At 43.4% G+C, this 15,494-nt stretch overlaps 1 protein-coding gene across 2 annotated transcripts; it reads right to left on the minus strand.

Annotated features, from left to right (window-relative positions):
• Window positions 1-68: 68 nt before the first annotated feature.
• On the minus strand, window positions 69-13,339 carry LOC120037051 (titin-like). 2 transcript variants are annotated; one of them, XM_038983268.1, is made up of 3 exons: window positions 12,943-13,339; window positions 9,678-9,834; window positions 69-257 (listed from the first exon to the last, which is right to left on the minus strand). In XM_038983268.1, exons 1-3 carry the CDS (start codon window positions 13,262-13,264, stop codon window positions 254-256), a joined length of 483 nt encoding a protein of 160 aa, XP_038839196.1. In that variant the 5' UTR covers window positions 13,265-13,339; the 3' UTR covers window positions 69-253. The 2 variants fall into 2 exon arrangements, with proteins under 2 accessions (XP_038839196.1, XP_038839195.1); XM_038983267.1 differs by lacking the exon at window positions 69-257 and adding an exon at window positions 7,512-7,613.
• Between the last annotated feature and the right edge of the window lie 2,155 nt (window positions 13,340-15,494).

Raw genomic sequence — 15,494 nt, forward strand, 5'->3', positions numbered from 1 at the left:
TCTTCCCTCTCTCTCTCCCCTCTCTTCCTTCTCTCTCTTTCTCCCCTCTCTCCCTCTCTCTCTTCCCTCTATCTATTCTCTCTCTCTTCCCTCTCTCTTCTTGCCTGGCGCACAAACAAAATCTTTACCTTTACCCCTCTCTAACAATACCGCAACAAGATTTACCAACACTTGAAGTTTTATATGTCAAATGTTTCTACAAGATAATAACCACTAGCATCACATGATCACTAACCACCACACATGTTCAGACTCACCTCAGCTGTGAGAAGTAGGACAGACACTGAAGGAAACTCCTCACTTCACTCTCTTCATCTGACCAGCCCTTCAGCTCTACTGGTTTCTTCTCTGGTTGGAGTTTCAGCACTTCTAGGAGGAGGGAGGCCTTTCTCTTTGAGAGGTCTATGGACCAGACTGCAGGAGCTGACTGGTAAACTGGCTGTAATGCTGGAAGGACACTCCTGCCTGTTTGAGTCTCATAGTCCTTCACATGTGAGTACAGATCCAGCAGGAAATCACTCTGTTCAGAATTGTCTCCATTGAGAAAAGGAAAGGTGCTGTAAGTACACATTGATGATACCAGCTTCAGTGTCTTCTCTCCTGTCTGCTCCTCCCACTCTGCTGCTTGAGACAGGAGATCCACCAGGATCTTGATCAGCTTTGAGGGATCATACCACCATGGACAGAAACTGCAACAAGGACAGTAACAGCTGATTCAGACATGGATGAACACATGAAACCAGTCATAGTTAAAGATGTATGAAGTAGTTATACATTTACATAATGTGATTTGGTTATATGTTAAAGTATTTAATTTTAGAGACATTCACATGATTTATCTGTTACATTTAGTAATGTAACATTAGTTATGTCAGGAAATGGGCTGATAAATGTTCCCAGATTCACCAACATGTGTAGTTTTATACGGAGCCTTCACCGTGTGCTGCCACTTTGCATCAGCAGTCAGAAAGGAGACTCTCTGGGGGGCAGTTTGATAGTGGTGATGCTAAACAACTCTGGTTAATTTCCCTCTTCCCTCTCTCTCTCTTACCACTCTCTCTTTCCCTCTTCCCTCTCTCTCTCTTACCACTCTCTCTTTCTCTCTTCCCTCTCTCTCTCTTACCACTCTCTCTTTCTCTCTTCCCTCTCTCTCTCTTACCACTCTCTCTTTCTCTCGTCCCTCTCTCTCTCTCTCTCTCTCTCTCTCTCTCGTCCCTCTCTCTTCCCTCTGTCTCTCTTCCCTCTGTCTCTCATCCCCTCTCTCTCTTGTCCCTCTCTCTCTCTCGTCCCTCTCTCTCTCTCGTCCCTCTCTCTCTCTCTCTTCCCTCTCTCTCTCTCTTCCCTCTCTCTCTCTTCCCTCTCTCTCTCTCTTCCCTCTCTCTCTCTATTCCCTCTCTCTCTCGTCCCTCTCTCTCTCTCGTCCCTCTCTCTCTCGTCCCTCTGTCTCTCTCGTCCCTCTGTCTCTCGTCCTTCTGTCTCTCGTCCCTCTCTCTCTCGTCCCTCTCTCTCTCTCTCTCTCGTCCCTCTCTCTCTCTCTCGTCCCTCTCTCGCTCTCTCTCGTCCCTCTCTCTCTCTCTCGTCCCTCTCTCATCCCCCTCTCTCTCTCTCTCGTCCCTCTCTCTCTCTCTCTCCCTCCTCTCACTCTCTCTCTTCCCTTTCTCTAACTTCCCTCTCTCTCTCTCTCGTCCCTCTCTCTCTCTCGTCCCTCTCTCATCCCCCTCTCTCTCTCTCTCGTCCCTCTCTATCTCTCCAGTGCTTTACACTGCAGCAGACTTTATTATTGTTTTCAATGCTCTTCCCTTTGAGGTTCAGCGTGGCTGGACTATTATTGTCCTGCCAGACGTATTTGGGTTGACATTTTAGTTAAAGGGAGGTTTCTTGCCAGTTTATTGTGTATTGTTATTTGAACTGTATTGATGTGGTACCAATGACATGTGGCCCAGAAGATTGTGGACATTTTAAGGCCTTTGTTTGTCTATGACCCCCCACCATTCATACCCTCTGCACTCCTCCACTGGGAGGTAATACAGATTACTGCAAATCCTCTCATGTTGATGACTGGGTTCTTTCTTGTAAATTGTTTCTATAAAGTTGCCGTTAAATTGCTCTGCCATCATTATAGTATGAGGTATTATTGGTGGGGTTACCCCTGTGCTGTGATGGGTGTTTTATATGGTGTGTCTTATCTTTTCTCTCCACTGGCTATCTGGCTAACAGGCTACACTCTAGACAGTCTCTTCTGCTGATGTGTGTGTGTCTGGTAGTGGGTCTCTCTCTATCCTACTCTTTTCCTTTCTGCAGGGTTAATACCTGCCTGGCGCCCAAACAAAATCTTTACCTTTACCCCTCTCTAACAATACCGCTACAAGATTACCAACACTTGAAGTTTTATATGTCAAATGTTTCTACAAGATAATAACCACTAGCATCACATAATCACTAACCACCACACATGTTCAGACTCACCTCAGCTGTGAGATGTAGGGCAGACACTGAAGGAAACTCCTCACTTCACTCTCTTCATCTGACCAGCCCTTCAGCTCTACTGGTTTCTTCTCTGGTTGGAGTTTCAGCACTTCTAGGAGGAGGGAGGCCTTTCTCTCTGAGAGGTCTATGAACCAGACTGCAGGAGCTGACTGGTAAACTGGCTGTAATGCTGGAAGGAAACTCCTGCCTGTTTGAGTCTCATAGTCCTTCACATGTGAGTACAGATGCAGCAGGAAATCACTCTGATATTTCTTATTATCTTCACCATCATCATCATCATCATCATCACAGAAGGGGAAGGTGCTGTAAGTACACACTGATGATACCAGCTTCAGTGTCTTCTCTCCTGTCTGCTCCTCCCACTCTGCTGCTTGAGACAGGAGATCCACCAGGATCTTGATCAGCTTTGAGGGAAAAGACCCCCATGGACATAAACTGCAACAAGGACAGTAACAGCTGATTCAGACATGGATGAACACATGAAACCAGTCATAGTTAAATATATATGAAGTAGTTATACATTTATATAATGTGCTTTGGTTATATGTTAAAGTATTTCATTTTACCGACATTCAAATTATTTATGTGTGACATTTAGTAATGCAACATTAGTTATGTCAGGAAATGGGCTGATAAATGTTCCCAGATTCACCAACATGTGTAGTTTTATACGGAGCCTTCACCGTGTGCTGCCACTTTGCATCAGCAGTCAGAAAGGAGACTCTCTGGGGGGCAGTTTGATAGTGGTGATGCTGAAGAACTCTGGTTTATTTTCTCTCTTACCACTCTCTCTCTTTCTCTCTTCCCTTTCTCTCTCTTACCACTCTCTCTTTCTCTTCCCTCTCCGTCTAATACCACTGTCTCTTTCTCTTCCCTCTCTCTCTCTTACCACTCTCTCTTTCTCTCTTCCCTTTCTCATCCTCTCTTTCCCATCTCTATTTATCTTCCCCCTCTCTCTCTCTTTCCTCTCATCTCTCTCTCTCCTCTCTTCCCTCTCCTCCCTCCCTCTTCTTTCTCTTCCTTCTCTCTCTCTCTTCCCTCTCTCTCTCTCTTCCCTCTCTCTCTTCCCTCTCTGTCTCTCTTCCCTCTCTCTCGTCCCTCTCTATCTCTCGCTCTCTCTTCCCTCTCTCTCTCGTCCCTCTCTCTCTCTCTTCCCTCTCTCTCTCTATTCCCTCTCGCTCTCTCTTCCCTCTCTCTCTCTCTCTCTTCCCTCTCTCTGTCTCTCTCTTCCCTCTCTCTGTCTCTCTCTTCCCTCTCTCTCTCTCGTCCCTCTCTCTCTCGTCCCTCTCTCTCTCTCGTCCCTCTCTCTCTCTCGTCCCTCTCTCTCTCTCGTCCCTCTCTCTCTCTCTCGTCCCTCTCTCTCTCTCTCGTCCCTCTCTCTCTCACTCGTCCCTCTCTCTCTCTCTCGTCCCTCTCTCTCTCTCGTCCCTCTCTCTCTCTATCGTCCCTCTCTCTCTCTCTCGTCCCTCTGTCTCTCTTCCTTCTGTCTCTCTTCCCTTTCTCTCTCGTCCCTCTCTCTCTCATCCCTCTCTCTCTGGTCCCTCTCTCTCTCTCTCGTCCCTCTCTCTCTCTCGTCCCTTTCTCTCTCTCTCTCGTCCTTCTCTCTCTCTCGTCCCTCTCTCATCCCCCTCTCTCTCTCTCTCGTCCCTCTCTCTCTCTCTCATCCCTCTCTCGTCCCTCTCTATCTCTCAATTCAATTCAATTCAATTCAAGGGGCTTTATTGGCATGGGAAACATGTGTTAACATTGCCAAAGCAAGTGAGGTAGATATTATACAAAAGTGAAATAAACAATACAAATTAACAGTAAACATTACACATACAGAAGTTTCAAAACAATAAAGACATTACAAATGTTATATTATATATATACAGTGTTGTAACAATGTACAAATGGTTAAAGCACACAAGTTAAAATAAATAAGCATAAATATGGGTTGTATTTACAATGGTGTTTGTTCTTCACTGGTTGCCCTTTTCTTGTGGCAACAGGTCACAAATCTTGCTGCTGTGATGGCACACTGTGGAATTTCTCCCAGTAGATATGGGAGTTTATCAAAATTGGATTTGTTTTCAAATTCTTTGTGGATCTGTGTAATCTGAGGGAAATATGTCTCTCTAATATGGTCATACATTGGGCAGGAGGTTAGGAAGTGCAGCTCAGTTTCCACCTCATTTTGTGGGCAGTGTGCACATAGCCTGTCTTCTCTTGAGAGCCATGTCTGCCTACGGCGGCCTTTCTCAATAGCAAGGCTATGCTCACTGAGTCTGTACATAGTCAAAGCTTTCCTTAAGTTTGGGTCAGTCACAGTGGTCAGGTATTCTGCCACTGTGTACTCTCTGTTTAGGGCCAAATAGCATTCTAGTTTGCTCTGTTTTTTTGTTAATTCTTTCCAATGTGTCAAGTAATTATCTTTTTGTTTTCTCATGATTTGGTTGGGTCTAATTGTGCTGTTGTCCTGGGGCTCTGTGGGGTGTGTTTGTGTTTGTGAACAGAGCCCTAGGACCAGCTTGCTTAGGGGACTCTTCTCCAGGTTCATCTCTCTGTAGGTGATGGCTTTGTTATGGAAGGTTTGGGAATCGCTTCCTTTTAGGTGGTTGTAGAATTTAACGGCTCTTTTCTGGATTTCGATAATTAGTGGGTATCGGCCTAATTCTGCTCTGCATGCATTATTTGGTGTTCTACGTTGTACACGGAGGATATTTTTGCAGAATTCTGCATGCAGAGTCTCAATTTGGTGTTTGTCCCATTTTGTGAAATCTTGGTTGGTGAGCGGACCCCAGACCTCACAACCATAAAGGGCAATGGGCTCTATGACTGATTCAAGTATTTTTAGCCAGATCCTAATTGGTATGTTGAAATTTATGTTCCTTTTGATGGCATAGAATGCCCTTCTTGCCTTGTCTCTCAGATCGTTCACAGCTTTGTGGAAGTTACCTGTGGTGCTGATGTTTAGGCCGAGGTATGTATAGTTTTTTGTGTGCTCTAGGGCAACGGTGTCTAGATGGAATTTGTGGTCCTGGTGACTGGACCTTTTTTGGAACACCATTATTTTGGTCTTACTGAGATTTACTGTCAGGTCCCAGGTCTGACAGAATCTGTGCAGAAGATCTAGGTGCTGCTGTAGGCCCTCCTTGGTTGGTGACAGAAGCACCAGATCATCAGCAAACAGTAGACATTTGACTTCGGATTCTAGTAGGGTGAGACCGGGTGCTGCAGACTGTTCTAGTGCCCGCGCCAATTCGTTGATATATATGTTGAAGAGGGTGGGGCTTAAGCTGCATCCCTGTCTCACCCCACGACCCTGTGTGAAGAAATGTGTGTGTTTTTTGCCAATTTTAACCCTCTCGTCCCTCTCTCTCTCTCTCTTCCCTCTCTCTCTCGTCCCTCTCTCTCTCGTCCCTCTCTCTCTTCCCTCTCTCTCTCTCTTCCCTCTCTCTCTCTCTCTTCCCTCTCTCTCTCTCTTCCCTCTTCCCTCTCTCTCTCTCTTCCCTCTCTCTCTTCCCTCTCTCTCTCGTCCTTCTCTCTCTCTCGTCCCTCTCTCTCTCTCTCGTCCCTCTCTCTCTCTCTCGTCCCTCTCTCTCTCTCTCGTCCTTCTCTCTCTCTCTCGTCCCTCTCTCTCTCTCTCTCGTCCCTCTCTCTCTCTCTCATCCCCCCCTCTCTCTCTCTCGTCCCTCTATCTCTCTCGTCCTTCTCTCTCTCTCGTCCCTCTCTCATCCCCCTCTATCTCTCTCTCGTCCCTCTCTATCTCTCTCTCTCTTCCCTCTCTCTCTCGTCCCTCTCTCTCTCGTCCCTCTCTCTCTTCCCTCTCTCTCTCTCTTCCCTCTCTCTCTCTCTCTTCCCTCTCTCTCTCTCTTCCCTCTCTCTCTCTCTTCCCTCTCTCTCTTCACTATCTCTCTCTTCCCTCTCTCTCTCGTCCTTCTCTCTCTCTCGTCCCTCTCTCTCTCTCTCATCCCTCTCTCTCTCTCTCTCGTCCCTCTCTCTCTCTCATCCCCCTCTCTCTCTCTCTCGTCCCTCTATCTCTCTCGTCCTTCTCTCTCTCTCGTCCCTCTCTCTCTCTCTCATCCCCCTCTCTCTCTCTCTCTTCCCTCTCTCTCTCTCTCTTCCCTCTCTCTCTCTCTCTTCCCTCTCTCTCTCTCTCTTCCCTCTCTCTCTCTCTCTTCCCTCTCTCTCTCTCTTCCCTCTCTCTCTCTCTTCCCTCTCTCTCTCTTCCCTCTCTCTCTTCACTCTCTCTCTCTTCCCTCTCTCTCTCGTCCCTCTCTCTCTCGTCCCTCTCTCTCTCTCGTCCCTCTCTCTCTCTCTCTCGTCCCTCTCTCTCTCGTCCCTCTCTCTCTCTCTCGTCCATCTCTCTCTCTCTCTCGTCCCTCTCTCATCCCCCTCTCTCTCTCTCTCGTCCCTCTCTATCTCTCCAGTGCTTTATACTGCAGCAGACTTTATTATTGTTTTCAATGCTCTTCCCTTTGAGGTACAGCATCGCTGGACTATTATTGTCCTGCCAGACGTATTTGGGTTGATATTTTAGTTAAAGGGAGGTTTCTTGCCAGTTTATTGTGTCTTGTTATTTGAACTGTATTGATGTGGTACTAACGACATGTGGCCCAGAAGATTGTGGACATTTTAAGGCCTTTGTTTGTCTATGACCCCCCACCATTCATACCCTCTGCACTCCTCCACTGGGAGGTAATACAGATTACTGCAAATCCTCTCATGTTGATGACTGGGTTCTTTCTTGTAAATTGTTTCTATAAAGTTGCCGTTAAATTGCTCTGCCATCATTATTGTATGAGGTATTATTGGTGGGGTTACCCCTGTGCTGTGATGGGTGTTTTATATGATGTGTCTTATCTTTTCTCTCCACTGGCTATCTGGCTAACAGGCTACACTCTAGACAGTCTCTTCTGCTGATGTGTGTGTGTCTGGTAGTGGGTCTCTCTCTATCCTACTCTTTTCCTTTCTGCAGGGTTAATACCTGCCTGGCGCCCCAACAAAATCTTTACCTATACCCCTCTCTAACAAGACCGCTACAAGATTTACCAACACTTGAAGTTTTATATGTCAAATGTTTCTACAAGATAATAACCACTAGCATCACATAATCACTAACCACCACACATGTTCAGACTCACCTCAGCTGTGAGATGTAGGGCAGACACTGAAGGAAACTCCTCACTTCACTCTCTTCATCTGACCAGCCCGTCAGCTCTACTGGTTTCTTCTCTGGTTGGAGTTTCAGCACTTCTAGGAGGAGGGAGGCCTTTCTCTCTGAGAGGTCTATGGACCAGACTGCAGGAGCTGACTGGTAAACTGGCTGTAATGCTGGAAGGACACTCCTGCCTGTTTGAGTCTCATAGTCCTTCACATGTGAGTACAGATCCAGCAGGAAATCACATTTCTGGTTGTGATATACTTTAGACAGTGACAACACTTTCTCTACAGTTGTTTGTATGGTTCCTCTCTCATGGAGAGCTGCTTGAAGACACAGATTCAGTAGGAATGTCTTCTCTCTCTTTCTCCTCTCTTCAGGGGATCTTCTCTGATCCTGAGGAGGAGTAAAACTGCAAGAACAGTTTAACAACAAATAGATGAATATGTGAGAGTTATGATATGCATTTCTGATGGTCACATTATGGTGGGTAAAATACAATGACTATCTTTCTAAACTCATCATCCACTTAAATTGTTCCTTAAAATCCTGACCACAAAGTAAGATTGCATATTTTTAAACAGTATGTGTATGTTTAGTAAACTCAGCAAAAAAAGAAACGTCCCTTTTTCAGGACCCTGTCTTTCAAAGATAATTTGTAAAAATTCAAATAACTTCACAGATCTTCATTGTAAAGGGTTTAAACACTTTCCCATGCTTGTTCAATGAACCATAAACAATTAATGAACATACACCTGTGGAACGGTCGTTAAGACACTAACAGCTTACAGACGGTAGGCAATTATGGTCACAGTTATGAAAACTTAGGACACTAAAGAGGCCTTTCTACTGACTCTGAAAAACACCAAAACAAAGATGCCCAGGGTCCCTGCTCATCTGCGTGAACGTGCCTTAGGCATGCTGCAAGGACGCATGAGGACTGCAGATGTGGCCAGGGCAATAAATTGCAATGTCCGTACTAAGACAGCGCTACAGGGAGACAGGACGGACAGCTGATCGTCCTCGCAGTGGCAGACCACGTGTAACACCACCTGCACAGGATCGGTACATCCCAACATCACACCTGCGGGACAGGTACAGGATGGCAATAACAACTGCCCGAGTTACACCAGGAACGCACAATCCCTCCATCAGTGCTCAGACTGTCCGCAATAGGCTGAGAGAGGCTGGACTGAGGGCTTGTAGGCCTGTTGTAAGGCAGGTCCTCACCAGACATCACCGGCAACAACGTTGCCTATGGGCACAAACCCACTGTTACTGGACCAGACAGGACTGGCAAAAAGTGCTCTTCACTAACGAGTCCCGGTTTTGTCTCACCAGGGGTGATGGTCGGATTCGCGTTTATCGTCGAAGGAATGAGCGTTACACTGAAGCCTGTACTCTGAAGCGGGATCGATTTGGAGGTGGAGGGTCCGTCATGGTCTGGGGCGGTGTGTCACAGCATCATCGGACTGAGCTTGTTGTCATTGCAGGCAATCTCAACACTGTGCGTTACAGGGAAGACATTCTCCTCCCTCGTGTGGTACCCTTCCTGCAGGCTCATCCTGACATGACCCTCCAGCATGACAATGCCACCAGCCATACTGCTCGTACTGTGTGTGATTTCCTGCAAGACAGGAATGTCAGTGTTCTGCCATGGCCAGCGAAGAGCCCGGATCTCAAAATCCCATTGAGCACGTCTGGGACCTGTTGTATAGGGGGGTGAGGGCTAGGACCAGATGGTGGCCACACCAGATACTGACTGTTACTTTTGATTTTGACCCCCCTTTTGTTCAGGGACACATTATTCCATTTCTGGTAGTCACATGTCTGTGACTAATTTTATGTCTCAGTTGTTGAATCTTGTTATGTTCATACAAATATATACACATGTTAAGTTTGCTGAAAATAAACACAGTTGCCAGTGAGGACGTTTCTTTTTTGCTGAGTTTACATTAAGTTACTGCAGAAAGCTACAAACTTCCTCTCTAAAGGGAAATACAGGGACAGACAACTACAATCCCTGAAATGTACTGATCCAACTCACCTCAGCTGTGAGATGTAGGACAGACACTGAAGGAAACTCCTCACTTCACTCTCTTCATCTGACCAGCCCTTCAGCTCTACTGGTTTCTTCTCTGGTTGGAGTTTCAGCACTTCTAGGAGGAGGGAGGCCTTTCTCTTTCTGAGGTCTATAGACCACACTGCAAAGTAAATTGTAGATTAAAATCACTACAGTATGTAGCAAGTTTCAATGATAGACATGTCTCTATGTAACAACAGTAATGATGTTATATTAATGATAGACATGTCCCTATGTAACAACAGTAATGTTATATTAATGATAGACATGTCTCTATGTAACAACAGTAATGATGTTATATTAATGATAGACATGTCTCTATGTAACAACAGTAATGATGTTATATTAATGATAGACATGTCCCTATGTAACAACAGTAATGTTATATTAATGATAGACATGTCTCTATGTAACAACAGTAATGACGTTATATTAATGATAGACATGTCTCTATGTAACAACAGTAATGATGTGATGTTATATTAATGATAGACATGTCTCTATGTAACAACAGTAATGTTATATTAATGATAGACATGTCCCTATGTAACAACAGTAATGACGTTATATTAATGATAGACATGTCTCTATGTAACAACAGTAATGATGTGATGTTATATTAATGATAGACATGTCCCTATGTAACAACAGTAATGTTATATTAATGATAGACATGTCCCTATGTAACAACAGTAATGATGTTATATTAATGATAGATATGTCTCTATGTAACAACAGTAATGATGTTATATTAATGATAGACATGTCCCTATGTAACAACAGTAATGTTATATTAATGATAGACATGTCCCTATGTAACAACAGTAATGTTATATTAATGATAGACATGTCTCTATGTAACAACAGTAATGACGTTATATTAATGATAGACATGTCACTATGTAACAACAGTAATGATGTTATATAATGATAGACATGTCTCTATGTAACAACAGTAATGATGTTATATAATGATAGACATGTCACTATGTAACAACAGTAATGATGTTATATTAATGATAGACATGTCCCTATGTAACAACAGTAATGATGTGATGTTATATTAATGATAGACATGTCTCTATGTAACAACAGTAATGTTATATTAATGATAGACATGTCCCTATGTAACAACAGTAATGATGTTATATTAATGATAGACATGTCACTATGTAACAACAGTAATGATGTGATGTTATATTAATGATAGACATGTCTCTATGTAACAACAGTAATGTTATATTAATGATAGACATGTCCCTATGTAACAACAGTAATGATGTTATATTAATGATAGACATGTCACTATGTAACAACAGTAATGATGTGATGTTATATTAATGATAGACATGTCTCTATGTAACAACAGTAATGATGTTATATTAATGATAGACATGTCTCTATGTAACAACAGTAATGACGTTATATTAATGATAGACATGTCTCTATGTAACAACAGTAATGATGTTATATTAATGATAGACATGTCTCTATGTAACAACAGTAATGTTATATTAATGATAGACATGTCCCTATGTAACAACAGTAATGTTATATTAATGATAGACATGTCTCTATGTAACAACAGTAATGATGTTATATTAATGATAGACATGTCTCTATGTAACAACAGTAATGATGTTATATTAATGATAGACATGTCTCTATGTAACAACAGTAATGACGTTATATTAATGATAGACATGTCTCTATGTAACAACAGTAATGTTATATTAATGATAGACATGTCCCTATGTAACAACAGTAATGTTATATTAATGATAGACATGTCTCTATGTAACAACAGTAATGACGTTATATTAATGATAGACATGTCTCTATGTAACAACAGTAATGATGTTATATTAATGATAGACATGTCTCTATGTAACAACAGTAATGATGTTATATTAATGATAGACATGTCCCTATGTAACAACAGTAATGTTATATTAATGATAGACATGTCTCTATGTAACAACAGTAATGATGTTATATTAATGATAGACATGTCTCTATGTAACAACAGTAATGATGTTATATTAATGATAGACATGTCCCTATGTAACAACAGTAATGATGTTATATTTAATGATAGACATGTCCCTATGTAACAACAGTAATGATGTTATATTTAATGATAGACATGTCCCTATGTAACAACAGTAATGATGTTATATTAATGATAGACATGTCTCTATGTAACAACAGTAATGTTATATTAATGATAGACATGTCCCTATGTAACAACAGTAATGATGTTATATTTAATGATAGACATGTTGTCACACCCTGGCCTTAGTATTCTTTGTGTTCTTTATTATTTTGGTTAGGTCAGGGTATGACATGGGGAATGTTTGTGTGTTTTTGTCTCGTCTTGGGTGGTTGTATGGTATAGGGGGTTTAGGTAGAGTAGATGGGTTTGTGTTTTAGTGTAGGTGTCTAGGTAAGTCTATGGTTGCCTGAATGGTTCTCAATCAGAGACAGCTGTCATTCATTTGTCTCTGATTGGGAGCCATATTTAAGGCAGCCATAGGCATTATGCATTTGTGGGTAATTGTCTATGTCTGTGTTGCATGTGGGCACGTAGTCTGTATAGCTTCACGTTTGTTGTTTCGTTTGTGCTTCTTCTAAATAAAAAGAAGATGTATTTTTCACACGCTGCGCCTTGGTCCTCTCTTTCGCCTCAAGACGATCGTGACACATGTCCCTATGTAACAACAGTAATGATGTTATATTAATATATTTAAATTATTTTTTAGCGGAAAATAGTAGTTTTCAGAGGGAATGTGTGATCCATTTTAGAAGCGCATTATCACACTTCACACTGCTGAGGTATTTCACAGTTTGTCCTGTGTTAATGCTTACATAATAAAGCAGTATGAAGATACATATAGTCATAGCAGACTTACAGGAGCAATAAGGGCTAAATGCCTTGCTCAAGGGCACATTGATATATTTTTCACCTAATCAGCTCGGGGATTCGAACCAGCAACCTTTCGGTTACTGGTCTAATGCTCACTGGTCCAACGCTCTTAACCTATAGGCTACCGCAAAATGTCTTCTACAACAAAAACTAACAATGGGTTTGGACTATGTGGCAGAGGTTTCCAAACTTTGTAGTGAGAATTGGACCAAATATTTTTCATAGCTAGACCTTTGTTCAAAAGTTATGAATTAAAATGTTATTCACATGCATATCAAGTTAGATTGACTTGATGTAGCTCACCATTGACTGGGACATCTGTCTCTCTGCTGGGTTCACTGGTGTCTCCTTCTCCATAGACAGCTGACACTCTGACTCTGTAGCAGGTACTGAGGTTCAGAGTTATGATGCATTTACATTCAGGTCCCTCTGTTACCATGGTAGACCAGCCCTCCAGTCCTGCCTCTTTATAGTCTACTTTGTAGTGGAGTACAGAGGCACCGTCTTCACACTCAGGCTGGAGCCAAGTCACTTTGACGGTTTCCTTGTCTAGATGATTCACAAACAGCTGTTCAGGTGGGGATCTCAGGGTCTTGACCTCGATGACCTTGCTGAAGTCACTCATACCAGAGTGTTCTATAACAGAGTACCTGATCTGGTACAGTGTGAACGGTTTCAAACCTGGCACCAGACAGGTTTCTGCAGGAGCCAGAGTGTCTACTACATTCCATGGCCGTTTGCTAACCTTGCTAACACCAGTAGTCATGACTCTGTACTCTACTCTGTACTCTACTCTGTACCTTTCAGGTCTTCTGATGGTTGACTGTGGAAACTTCAGGAGGACACAGCTCTGTTTTATCTCTGCTACCTGGACTGGATCAGGTTTTAATCCCAGCTGGAAGTTGGTGGTGATGAGACTGCCTTGTTGATACAGACGAATGGAGGATCCAGGAACACTGATATCTGGTATAACTGCTGCTATGAACTTGATGTTCTCTCCATCTCTTCTGACTTCATAGGATTTGGTGAACAAGCGAAGGTCAGACTGTATTTTCTGAGTTAAATCTGGAGGTTTGAATGGTTGCTGTGTCTCCTGCTGTCCAGTGAGATCAGACTGGTTCACGGTGTTCATTGGAACAGAGTGTGTCTCCTGCTGTCCAGTGAGATCAGACTGGTTCACGGTGTTCATTGGAACAGAGTGTTTGTGCTGCTCCATGGTCGAGAGGAATGGATCTTCATCCTCCAGAGAGGTCAGAGTGAAACACAGCAGCCTGTCCTTTGAGGATCTGAGGACACCGCCCAGCTCTTCCTGAGATTTCATTATGGGGATGTTTCTTGTTTTACAGACATTCAGAGCCTTCACCTCTGCTGCCTTGTTGTTTAGCCACAGTTGTATGGACTGAGGACAGAACGGAGACTGGTCATGGTTCTGGAGAATGTCTCTCAGTCTGTTTTCATCCACCCCTTCACTCTCTCTCATGGTCTTTACTGCCATGGACAGCTCTCTCTTAAACTCTGACTGGTACTTCTGCAGAAGCTCTGATAATCTAGACAGTTTATACTTCAGATCAGGAAACCATTTCATCACACAACCATTGGTGAAGTCTGTCATCTCCTGGCATCTCATGGTGGCCTGCCTCAGATAGTCCAGCACACCCTCTGCCTTTGTGAAATATAGAATTTCAACTGAATTGTTCAGATTCTTCAGAGGATAGAGCCAAGCGTACAGAGGCACTGCTTTCTCTCCTTGCTGTCCAAGGTGCTTCGGGAGAGTTTCATACACTTGCAAAGCTCTGTCACACGTCATGGAGCCATTGACATGGTCTACATCACTGTAGAGAGTACACTGATACAACGAACTGTTCAGTTTCTCAGTGTCACTCAAGCTGGAAAAGATCTGATCTGCACTGAAGGTGTGCATCATCTTCTTCACAACACTGTGCATATCTGCCTCTCCTGCACCACTGTGTTGTCCGCTGATGTGTTTGTAATCAAAGATAAAGAACGCTTGAGCTCCATAGAGAACAGCCATGACCACATGAGTTGCCTTTCGCTGTGTTCTGTCTGTCTCCTCCTGAAGAACGCTGTGACTGAGCATGTCCAGTCTGGTAGTGGTTCTGTACTGTAGAGTGACCCGGTCCTGCAGTGTGGACTGAACAGGATGGTTCAGGTATCCCGCAGCACAACCAACCTCCACCAGTCCAGACAGGACACTGGCTCTGAGAGGAGTGGTCACATCCAGAGCCCTGAATCTGTCCTGTAAGGAGTCTCCTTCAATACACTTCACCTCTGTTAGAGGCCGAGGTAGAGACTGACGCATGGAAGCTATTGTACTGTTATCCCAAAGACTGACATCTAAGGAGATAAAACGATATTACATTCCCTGCAGAACTTCCCAATATATCATAATACATATTTCACAATATGAACTATTCACAAGATAAACTATAAAGTCCAGCACTCAACAAATTGATACCTTTGCTAGCCCAGCGCTGATGCAGTCCATGCTTTTAAACATTAGATAAAACAGCTGTCTTTAAACTATGCACTCTTCACACATACCTGAGCAAAACAATAACTACATCGAAAATACTTTGAAGTCTTTAAAACTGGAAAAGCATACGGTACCTGAACAAAATGAGTCACTGTGGCAGTCATACAGCATCCCAAGATCTAAAGGACGACCGAGGGCAGCCACCACAACACTGTCTGCTGTCCAGTCTGACAATCACAGGAAACACATGATAACATGTTGTGATACAGGTCTAAAGGACGACCGAGGGCAGCCACCACAACACTGTCTGCTGTCCAGTCTGACAATCACAGAAAACACATCATAACATGTTGTGATACAG

The sequence above is a fragment of the Salvelinus namaycush genome, unplaced genomic scaffold (genome assembly GCF_016432855.1).
Source record: "Salvelinus namaycush isolate Seneca unplaced genomic scaffold, SaNama_1.0 Scaffold1556, whole genome shotgun sequence".
Classification (NCBI taxonomy): domain Eukaryota; kingdom Metazoa; phylum Chordata; class Actinopteri; order Salmoniformes; family Salmonidae; genus Salvelinus; species Salvelinus namaycush.